Below are 11634 nucleotides of genomic sequence, written 5' to 3'. Positions count from 1 at the left end.
GATTTGAATTCAGGGCCTAGGTGCTACCCCTGAGCAATTTTTGCTCAAGGCTAGCACTCTACCACTTTGTGCCACAGCTCCACTTTTGGTTTTCTGGTCGTCAATTGGAGATATGAATCTCACAGACTTTCCTGCCCGGGTTGGCTTTGAACTGTGATCCTTAGATCTCAGCCTCCTGAGTAGCAAAGATTACAGGTGTGAGCCACCAGCACCCGGCTTGGTGTGCTAATTTAACCAGAGGGAGTTACAGATGACTTCGTTCATAAATAAGCCCAGTTTCTTAAAAGAAAAAAAAAACAATGCATATAGAACACCTGGCATACTCCTGGTAAGAATGTAAAATGGCAGGGTTTTGGTTGTGTTGTTTTTTTAAGTTAAACAGATGCAGTGAACAAATGCAGCAGTGATACTCACTAGACACTATGTTAAAAATGAACTATACAACTTGCAGGTGGGGACAAGAGGGAAAAACTGGAAGAGAGTGAGGGAAGGGATGTCATTGTCCAGAAATAAATGTACTCTTTACCTGACTTATGAAATGGTAACCTCTCTGTATATCACCTTTATAATAACAATAAAAAAGAAGTCTGGAAAAAAATCAGTGACAGAAATAGATCTGTGAGGTTTGGGTGGTTGACTGTGACTTTAAATTGGTGGTGTGAAGGAGATTTTTATAATGATGAAACTCTTCTATATCCTTACTGTGCTGGCGGTTACACAAATATATATGGTCCAGGATTGGGCAACAATTAGAAAGAGCCCATTCTACTATATGATGTGTGTGTGTGTGTGTGTGTGTATGTGTGTGTGTAGCAGTCCTGGGGCTTGATCCCATGCCCTGGGCACTGTTCCTGAGCTGTTTTGCTCAAGGCTAGTGCTCTGTCACTTGAGCCACAGCTCCATTTCTGTGGTGGATAATTGAAGAAGAGTCTCACAGACTTTGCTGCCCAGGCTGGGTTTGAACTGTGATATTCAGATCTCAGCCACCTGAGTGGCTGGGATTTTGGTGTGAGCCATTGGCACTTGGCTATGATAAACCTTTAAGTGAAATAATGAAAAAGAGTTTGAGAATGTCAGGCACCAGTGGCTCACGGCTGTAACATATTTAGGCTGTAATGCTACTCAGGAGGCTGAGATCTGTGGATTGATGTTCAAAGTCAGCCCAAGCAAGAAAATCTGTGAGACACTTATCTTCAAATAACTACCAAAGAAAAGCCAGAAGTGGAGCTGTGGCTCAAGGTGTAGAGTGCTAGTCTTGAGCAAAAAAAGTTCCTGGATAGAACCTAGGCTCTGTGTTCAAGTCTCAGGACTGGCACGCACACTAGCACACACACACACACACACGCATATGCACACACACATATACACACTAATTTGAAATGACTATTTCAGATTTACTATTTAAAACATTTACTATTTCAAACATTTGCTAATGTGTAGCTCATTTGAAAGTGGCTCATGAAAGAAAATGAAATTTTGAATTGTGGCAACAATAGTAATAATGATAAACTAAAGACAGGAAGGCTGGTGCCAGTCTGGGTCAACATTGGGTTGGTTCTCAATCTCTGTCACATTGTCTTGCTCATTAGTGGAGAGACTGCTACAGAATGTCCCTTTTGCCAGCACGAAGAGACGCTGTTGGGTCAGGAGGTGAGTGTCATGTATCTGGGGGCAGATGGAGGGAGGAGCACTAGCCATGCCACAACTAGTAGTCTCCAGTCATCAATGCCTGGGGAAGGACGTCCCAGTGGGAACTTCATTGAGAATTTGGCACAGGTTAGACCAGAGGAATATAAGTCACTCCCAGAGAGGATAAAGAATAGGGTCAATTTGCATAACCAATGCTTGTAGTGTCACTGAAGAACCGTAAGAAGTTCAGTCTTTGTGCTCAGGTGCCATGGGGAATTGAGTTTCACTCAGGCCAGCCAATCGCAAGCCTCCAAAACCCCAGGTACTTACATTAATGGTTCCCTGGGATAATGAACATTCTAGTATTACCTCCAGATGGTGGTGGTGACGACTAACTCTAATCTCTCTTCTTCCAATGAAAGACTTCCCACTCCAGTTTTACAAATCAACAGGATGTTGTCTTTCTGTGTCATCCAAAGGCATATTTCTCCACTTAGGCCTTCAGAGTCTAGTTTTAAATGTTAGTTGATGAAGAAAATTAATGCGTTGTTTTTTCTGTTCCTGAGACTTGAACTCAGGGTCTGGGCACTGTCTCTTAGCTTTTTTTGTTCAAGGCTAGCACTATACTGCTTGAGCCACAGTGCCACTTCTGGATTTTTTTGCAGTGGTTAATTGGAGATGAGTCTCACGGGCTTTCCTGCCGGGGCTGGCTTTGACTGCAATCCTCAGAGCTCAGCCTCCTGAGTAGCTGCGACATAAATCCCAGATGCTCAGCTGAAATATATTTTCTTTGATAGTTCTCTAAGTGCAAGGGAGGCTGGGAAATGTATTCTGGTACTGTTCCCAGGAAGAATAGGTAAGAGGTAACCAGTCCAGTCTTTGCCACAAGTGAATTGGTGATGGTGGGGCATGAACTGTAGATATTCCACTTGAACAACTTCTCCAGGGAGAGTTCCTTCAATGAACAACATTGAATGGAAACTGAGAGCCTTTGACCACTGTGTGAGTTATGTCGTCCTTTGGAAGTACATGTTACAACAGAAGATATGGAGGGCACCAGTGGCTCATGCCTGTAATCCTACCCACTCAGGAGGATGAGACCTGAAGATCAGAGTTTGAAGCCAGCCCAGGCAGGAATGTGTGTGAGATTCTTAGCTCCAATTAACCACCACAAAAAGCCAAAAGTGTAGCTATGGGTCAAAATGATAGTGCTAGCCTTGAGCAAAGGAAGCTCAGGGACAGTGCCCAGGCCCCGATTTCAAGTCCTAGAACTAGCGCACACAGAAGTCAGGAGAGATGAGGTATATAGGTAAGGAATGCCTGTGATAAATGAGAGACTTGTGGCTGCAGGCGGGATAGGGCCCACTTTGGTCTATAGTGCAGATTTGAGAAATCTCAGCCAATCCAATGGGACTCTGAGAGGACAGAGGGCTGATTACAAGAATGTCACATTGACCGGTCATGGCTTCAATCATTGTCTGGAGGCTACTGAGAAAAGGCCAAGCCTAGGTTAAAAAAAATCTGAGGCAGAGTGTTATCAACCACATGGTGAGATAGAAAGCCCCCGATTTGATGGGTGCCGGTGGCTTATGCCTATAATCCTAGCTATTTAGGAGGCTGAGATATGAGGATCATGGTTCAAAGCTAGCCTGGGCAGGAAAGTCTGGGAGACTCTTATCTCCAATGAAACATCACAAAACCGGAAGTGGTGCTATGGTTCAAATTGGTAGAGTGCTAACCTTGAGTAAGAGAACTCAAGCCTCAAGTTCAAGCCCCACCACACACACACAAACACACACACACACACACACACACACACACACACACACACACACACACACACCCCAGACTCTCCTTCCTCTCATAAAGACACTGATTCCTCAGTGAGACATGAGAAATGAGAAATGTCCCTCTGAGCAAAAGCCAAATTCCAGCATCCTGGGTGAGTGGGAACACAGATATATGAAAGTTGGTAGGAAAATTCATAGTCACCTTCTCCCCAAATTTCCTCTACCCAGCATGACACTATGTGATTATGAGGCAAATCCCAGCTCCTAGCTTCAGATTGGACTTTTCAGGGGGTCAGAGTCTGCCTGAGGGACTGTCTTCTTGTCTTTTGCCGGTCTCAGAATACCAGCAGGCCTCAGCAGGCCTTAGATGCCTGGGGGCCATGAATAAGCAAGAACTACAGCAGCTTGTTGTTGCTCCAGAGCCCCCCTGCATTCCCCCCTTCCCCAATACTGCAAGCACTGAGGTCAAGAAAGCTGGGCGGCCTCTCCCTCAGGCAGCTCGAACAAGAATGGATGGAGCCTGTGTTCAACATTATGGTTTCTTTCAAAGGCTGGCCTGAGGGACTGATCTGTGTCTTGCCTGGCTCTGAGCATTGACAGGACCCAACATACTCCAGATACCTGAAGGATGCTGGGGAAAAAATTGAGCTGGGTGGTATGCTGCTGCTCCAAAGGCTGGTCCTCCCTCTTGCACAGCAGACAGAGGCTAATACAGCTCCAAGGCCTCTCCTTCTGTGGGAAATGGAAAGAATGGACCATGTGTCTAGCATTCCAGCCTTTCAGAGGCCTGGTATCTGTCTTGCCGGTCTTGAAAGAAACACAGGACTCAGCATATTCTGCATGCCTGGGCTTGCTGAGAATGCAAAGAAACAGTGTGGCAGGCGCATGGTTGCTCCAGAGGGTCACACATTAGCTCAAAAAAGGATGAAAGAACCTCACGCACGTAGTAACCCAAAGAAATCAGGGGGACCCATGGTTCCATTCTACCAAATAGACCTGAGACCACAAAGTGTCACAGGACACAAAGAAGAGCTCTATGCAATAAATTATAATAGGGTTAATTCACCAGGAAGATAGAATCATTGTGAACATCTATACAGCCAACATGAGAGCACCTAAACACAGAACACTAACATGGTAAGTGAAAGGAGGAATTGAGATCTTCACCATAACACATAGCAGATGTCAAAGTCCACACTCAATAAGGGAGAGGAAATAGAAAACGAAGGGCCAATATCCTTAGTGAATAAAGATTACCAAAATCCTCAGCAAAACTTAAAATAGACAAAGTTAGACAGCATGAAACAAGCATGTTTCTGTTTACAAGAGGAAGTGATCAGCAGAGTGAAAAGACAGCTAACAGAAAGGGAGAAAAAATCCTTTCAAAATGCGTATCAGGTAAGAGGATAATATCCAAAATATTAACAACTCAATAGAAAAACACCTGATTCCAAAACAGACAAATGAGAGCCGGGCACCAGTGGCTCATACCTGTAATCCTAGCTACTCAGGCGGCTTAGATCTGAGCATCACAGTTCAAAGTTAGCCTGGTCAAGAAAAGTCCATGAGACTCTTATTGCAAGTTAACCACAAAAAAAGCTGGAAGTGGAGCTGTGGCTCATGTGGTGGAGTGCTAGCCTCAAGTACAAAAGCTTAGGGACAATAAGTCCAGAGTTGAAGCCTCAGGACTAGCAAAACAATTTTTTCTCGCATAAATAAATAAATAAATAAATAAAATGGACAAAAGACTGGATTAGGCATTCCTCAAAAGAAGATATAGAAACAGCTAGCAAGAGAATGAAAAAAAATGTTTAACATCATTGATCATCAGGGAAATGCAAATCAAACCACAATGAGATAGCATCTCATACCTGTTAAGATGGCCATGAGCCGGGAGCTGGTGGCTCACACCTATAATCCTAGCTACTCAGGAGGCTGAAATCTGAGGGTCATGGTTCAAAGCCAGCTTGGGCAGAAAAGCCTGTGAGACTCTTATCTCTAATTAACCACCAGAAAACCAGAAGTGACACTGTGGCCAAAGTGGTAGAGTACTAGCTTTGAGCAAAAGAAATCAGGGACAGCGCCCAAGCCCTGAGTTCAAGCTCCACAACTGAGCAAAAAAAAAAAAAAAAAAAAAAAGCACAAAATAACACATTAGTAGCAAAGATGAGAAATTACAATCCAAGTGCACTGATGATGGGAAAACAAAATGGTGCTGCAATGGAAAACAGTATTGAGCTTCCTTTAAAAATTAAAAATAGAACATGATCCAGCAATCCTACTTCTTGATAGTATCCCAAAGATTGAAGCCAAGCTCTTGCATCATTCTCTTAACAATTTAAGAAGGCACAATCATCTCAGATTATGTATTGTTTTTTATTATAACTCCTTCCTTCCTTCCTTCTCTCTCTCTCCCTCCCTCCCTTCCTTCTTTCCTCCCCCCCCCTTCTTTCTTTTTTCTGGACCTGGAGCTTGAACTCAGGACCTGGGCACTGTCCCTGAGCTTCTTTGTGCTTAACTTAGCACTCTACTACTTGAACCACAGTGTCACTTCTGGTCTTTGCTGAGTAGATTATTGGAAATGAAAGCCCATGGACTTCCCTGCCTGGGCTGGATTTGAAACACAATCATCAGATCTCAGCTTCCTCAGTAGGTAGGATTACAGTCATGAGCCACCTGGTACCAGGCTTATAATTTCGTTTAAAAAAAAAGCCAGGAGCCAGTGGCCCATGCCTGCAATCCTAGCTACTCAGGAGGCTAAGGATTACAGTTCGAAGCCAGCCCAGTCAGAAAAGTCCATAAAACTCTTACATCCAACTAGCCACCAAAAAACCAGAAGTGAAGCTGTGGCTCAAGTAGCCTTGAGAACAAAAGCTCAGAGACAGTGCTCAGGCCCTGAGTTCAAGACCCAGGACCAGCACATGCACAAAAATACTGCAGCGGAAATTGAAGACTTTAACAACTGAAGGCTGTTAGCTAACTTTATTCCTTGTAGCTGAATGGGAAATTTTCTTCCTTTCTCTTTCTTTCTTCCTTCCTTCCTTCCTTCCTTCCTTCCTTCCTTCCTTCCTTCCTTCCTTTCTTTCTTTCACCCTCCCTCCATCCGTTCCTCCCTTCCTCCCCCCCACTCTCTTTCCTTCTTCCTTTCTTTTGAGCCATTCCTGGGGCTAAACTCAGGATCTCAGGGCTTAAACACACTCCACTTCTGTTGGAGATAAGGGTCTTATGAACTTTCCTGGCTGGGCTGGCTTTGAATTGAGATCCTCAGATCTCAGCTTCCTCCATAGCTAGGCTTACAGACATGAGCCACCAGCATCCAGTGTGGGAAATTCTTTCTTGAAGCTTAAAATAGCACACCTTGCCTCTATGGCTCTTAGATCGTGAGCTGCTCAACATTTTGGGGAGCCATGACTGAAGTGAAGGCATAAAATAATAGAGTTCATGTATCTACAACTGGTCCTCATTACAGACAACTAAGTTGAGTTCGAAAATGATCTTTTCATTTCCTTTTGAGATAGTCTTACTTTGTAGCTCAGTCTGTCCTCCAACACGTGATCCTTTTGCCTCCCCCTCCTCAGTGCTCAGATCACAGGATTATCACTTCCATGGCCAGCTAACATCTTATCTTGAGATAATTACAGATTGACAGGAAGTTGCAAAAAATGATATTTAAAAAGTCCCAAGAGCCCCCCCCCCCAGTTTCTCCCAATGATTGAATTTCACATAATGATAGTGTAATTTGCACACTAGGAAAGTGACATTGGCACAGAGTGTGTTTACAGAGCTCTGTGCCATTTTGTCACATGTTTACATTTATGTAACCATCAACCACAGGTTTTATTGATCTTTGCAAAGAACCAGCATTCTATTTGATTGATTTTGCTCTATTTTGGTCTCTTTTGAATTTACTGGTTTCTGCTCTTCTTTTTATTTGCCTCCTTCTGTTTGCTTTGCGTTTCTTTTGTTCTTCATTTCTAGGTTCTTTTGGTTGTTGTTGGTGGTGGTGGTGGTCACAGGGGCTTGAACTCTGGGCCTGGGCACTGTCTCTGACCTTGTTCCCTCAAGGGTAGCGCTCCACCACTTTGAGCCACAGTGACACTTCCAGTTTTCTGGTGGTTAATTGGAGATAAGGTTCTCATGGTCTTCCTGTCTGGGCTGGCTTTGAATCATGATTCTCAGATCTCAGCCTCCTGAGTAGCTAGGATTCAGGCATGAGCCATCAGCTCCCAGCTATTTTTTAGTTTCTTGAAACTATGACTGAAGTCATTGATTTGACACTTTCTTCTAATGTAAGCATGGAGTGTTTTAACCTTCTCTCAACACAGCTCTAGCGCATAAAATCTGATGAATTCTTATTTTTATTCAGTTGGACATGTTTACATTTCACTCGAGACTTCCTCTTTGACACATATATCATTTGAAAGTGTGTTGTTTAGTTTCCAAGTGTTTGAAGTTTTTCCTGTTATCTTCGTGATACTCATTTCTAGGTTGGTTATAGTGCACTTAGAGAAGACAGTATTGGATTGCAATTCTTTGAAAGTTACTAAGGTTGGCTGATGTCCAGCTTAAAACATATTTCTGATGGCTGATTTTTGTTTGTGTGTGGTGGTACCAGGGCTTGAACTCAGGACTTCATATTCTAGCTTGGCTTTTTCACTCATAGCTGGTGCTCTGCCACTTGAGCCACACCCCCGGTTTGGCATTTTGTGATTAATTGGAGAGTCTATTTGTCTCCCCTGCTGGCTTCAAATCTCAATCCTCAAATCACAGCTTTCTGAGTAAATAGAATTATAGAGTGGCGTCACCAGTGCTTTGCAATGACAACTGATTTGATCTCTTTGCCAGTTAATTCTAGTATTTTTGTCATCTTAGTAATGCTATATATTGATTATTGTTATTAAGTTGAGATCTCCCTGGTTCTTGGTAGAGTTATTTTTCAATTGAAACCTTATGCTATAGGATTCCGAATTGTGGCTACATTGTGTGTGTGGTTTCTTTTTCTTAAATTTCTTTTCTTTTTTTCACCAGTCCTTGGGCTTGGACTCAGGGCCTGAGCACTGTCCCTGGCTTCTTTTTGCTCAAGGCTAGCACTCTGCCACTTGAGCCACAGTGCCACTTCTGGCCGTTTTCTATATATGTGGTTCTGGGGAATCGAACCCAGGGACTCATGTGTACGAGGCAAGCACTCTTGCCACTAGGCCATATTCCCAGCCCTTAAATTTCTTTTCTTTTTGGAAGAACTAAGGTTTGACTGAGGGCCTTGTGCATGCTAGACAGATGCTCTATATTTCTCAGCCATACTTCCATCTCTTTTTCATACTGATTATTTTCTAAATAAGATCTCATTTCCTGCCCAGGAAGACACTTTGACCATGATCCTCCTATTTTTTTTATTTGTTTATTAATTGAACACAAATTTTTTACAAGGTGTTGTGCAAAAAGGGTACGGTTACATAGTAGGGCAGTGTGTACATTTCTTGTGATATCTTACGACCTGTTTTTCTATCCCTTCTCTAGGTCAGGTAGACATATATACAATATACAATGTATCAAGAACATATACAGTATTCACAGACTTGGTCTATACTGTCTCTCCATCTCCCTTTGTTAACAGTCATATATCAGGGAGATCATGCCCCTTTGTTTTCTGTGTTCTAGGCTTGTCTCGCTCAACATTATTTGTTCGAGGTCTGACCATTTCCCTGAGAATAACAATATTTCACCATTCCTAATAGCTATGTAGTATTCCATTGTGTATAAGTACCATATTTTTTGGATCCATTAGTCTGTGGAGGGGCATCTGGGTTGTTTCCATATTTTGGCTATTGTGAATTGTGCCGCGATAAACATGGAGGTACAAATGTCTTTTGGTATCTTGGGGTTTGCTGTTTAGGATAGATGCCTAGGAGTGGTATGGCTGGGTCATAGGGTAGGTCTATATTGAGCTTTTTGAGAAACCTCCATACTGTTCTCCAAAGTGGTTGTACTAATTTGCACTCCCACCAACAATGGAGAAGGGTTCCTCTTTCCCCGCACCCCCTCCAGCATTTGTTGTTGCCTGAGTTCAGAGTATAGGCCATTCTAACCGGGGTGAGGTGGTATCTCAGGGTTGTTTTTATTTGCATTTCCTTTACTAGCAGGGATGTTGAGCATTTCCCTCATGTGTTTCTTTGCCATTTTTATATCTTCTCTTGTGAAGTCTCTCTTTAGCTCCTTTGCCCATTTCCTAATTGGTTTATTGGGCTTGGAGGGGCTTAGTTTTTTGAGTTCTCTGTAGATGACAGATATCAGGCCTTTGTCTGTTGCTGTGCTGGTAAATATCCTTTCCCATATCGTTGGCTGTCTTTCTATTTGGTGGCTATGTCCTTAGCTGTGCAGAAACTTTTTAATTTGTAGTAGTCCCATTTGTTGAGTCTTTCCCCTATTTGTTGTGCCCCTGGGACTCTATTCAGGAAGTTCCTTCCTGTGCCTGTAAGTTCTAGCGTCTTTCTTACTCTGTCCTTCAGTATTTTCAAGGATTCAGTCTGATATTGAGATCCTCCTATTTTTAACTTTGCAGTATAACTGAGATATCAGGCACTTGCAATTATACACAACTTCCTCCACTGAGATGGAGTCTTTTGAACTTTCCTTCCTAGGCTGGCCTAGAACCTTGATCCTTCAAATTTCAACCTCCCACAAAGCTTAGGATGACAGGTGCATGCCACTGCACTGAATTATGACTTAAGAAAGGGTGATGTTCATGTGTAATTTATGGGCAGGGATGGGAGGAGAAACTGGGGATAAGCAAAGGAAGGGATGACATTGTCTATAAAAGTAATGTAGTCATTACCTGACTTATGAAATGGTAACCCCTCTGTACAGCACCTTAGTAATCACAATAAAATTGTATTTTTTCTTTTTTACAAAAAGGGAGCCATGAGGATATACTCCAGGTGACTTTGAACTGCAATGCTCCTGATCTCAGCCTTCCTCGTAGCTAGGCTGACAGACATTGAGCCATTGCCGCCAGCTATGTCATGTGTTTTAACAGGCCACCTCTGCAATGTTGTTACTGCAGAAGGGGAATGGCGGCTCCCCATTAGGCAGGCATGGATACTATCTTGTTTGGGAGGAAGAAGGGGTCCTCCTGCTGCTCCCCACAGCGAATCTGCTGACACCAGGAGCTTCTTCACTGCTAAGCAGTGGTTTAGTTTTGACTTTCCAATAGATTTCTTCAGATTCTGCTCCACAAGAATGCCCAGTTCTTCATATAGTCTTTACCAGCAAGGGAGAGGCAGACAGACAGACAGACAGACAGACACAGAGGGAGGAGAAGAAGACAGAGAAAGGGAGGAAGAGGGAGAGAGAGAGAAAGAGAGAGAGAGATGGCCTTACCATCCACTCCTCATTCCTCACTTAGCCTTCTCTGGCACTCCCTGATGAAAGGCTTGGAGTCTTTTATTATAGCTTGGAAAAATTGGCATTTCTAGATGCCCAGCTTCTCCAATATCCAGAGTTGACTCTAGGAAGCAAATAGTAAACCCTGGAAGCTCACAGTCTTATCATTCCTAAAGTCTCAAGGTCCTTAGCCAGTCTCCTTCTCCATGCTGTTCAGAGGCTTGTGCTCACCTTACGTTAATACCCAGGAGTTTTAACAGTGGTTAATGGGAGGAATGGGGAAAGGTACTTCTGCTCATCTTTCCAGATGCAAAAGTCAAAATAATTTTTATTCCTTTTATTTTCTCTCTTAGACAAGGATCTTCAGCCAGGATCTCTCTCTTTCTCCCTCCCCGCCTCCCCCGTGCGTGCGTGCGTGCGTGCATGCGTGTGTGTGTGTGTGTGTGTGTGTGTGTGTGTGTGTGTGTGTGTCCTGGGGCTTGAACTCCAGGCCTGGGTGCATTTAAAAATTTTCCAGCTCTTAACAGTATTTGTACATAATTATCACCTACAAGTATTTGGGGATGGAATAAGTAACTAAAGAAAGACAAACACAAGAGAAGATCAGATTGTTGCTTTTGAATAGTCACACAATTGGAGTTTGTTTCTATGGTACTAGACCTAGGACTTGAACTCAGGGACTGAGACTTGTTTGAACTTTTTAGCTCAAGGCTAGCTCACTACCACTTGAGCTACAGCTCTACTTCTGGCCTTTTGTTGGTTAATTGAATATAAGAGTCTCGTGGATTTTCCTGTTTGTGTTGGCTTCAAACTGTAGTCCTCAGACCTCAGCCTC

At 43.3% G+C, this 11634-nt stretch overlaps 1 protein-coding gene across 1 annotated transcript in view; it reads left to right on the top strand.

Moving 5' to 3' along the window:
• Positions 1 to 4718: 4718 nt before the first annotated feature.
• Positions 4719 to 11634, top strand: part of LOC125343174 (emopamil-binding protein-like) — an 84850-nt gene continuing 77934 nt past the window's right edge. The window contains 1 exon segment of the mRNA XM_048335439.1: positions 4719 to 4817. Within this exon segment, the coding sequence (XP_048191396.1) occupies positions 4719 to 4817 (99 nt within the window).

This window comes from Perognathus longimembris, chromosome 28, assembly GCF_023159225.1.
Source record: "Perognathus longimembris pacificus isolate PPM17 chromosome 28, ASM2315922v1, whole genome shotgun sequence".
Classification (NCBI taxonomy): domain Eukaryota; kingdom Metazoa; phylum Chordata; class Mammalia; order Rodentia; family Heteromyidae; genus Perognathus; species Perognathus longimembris.
This window is presented reverse-complemented; position numbering and strand designations above follow the sequence as displayed.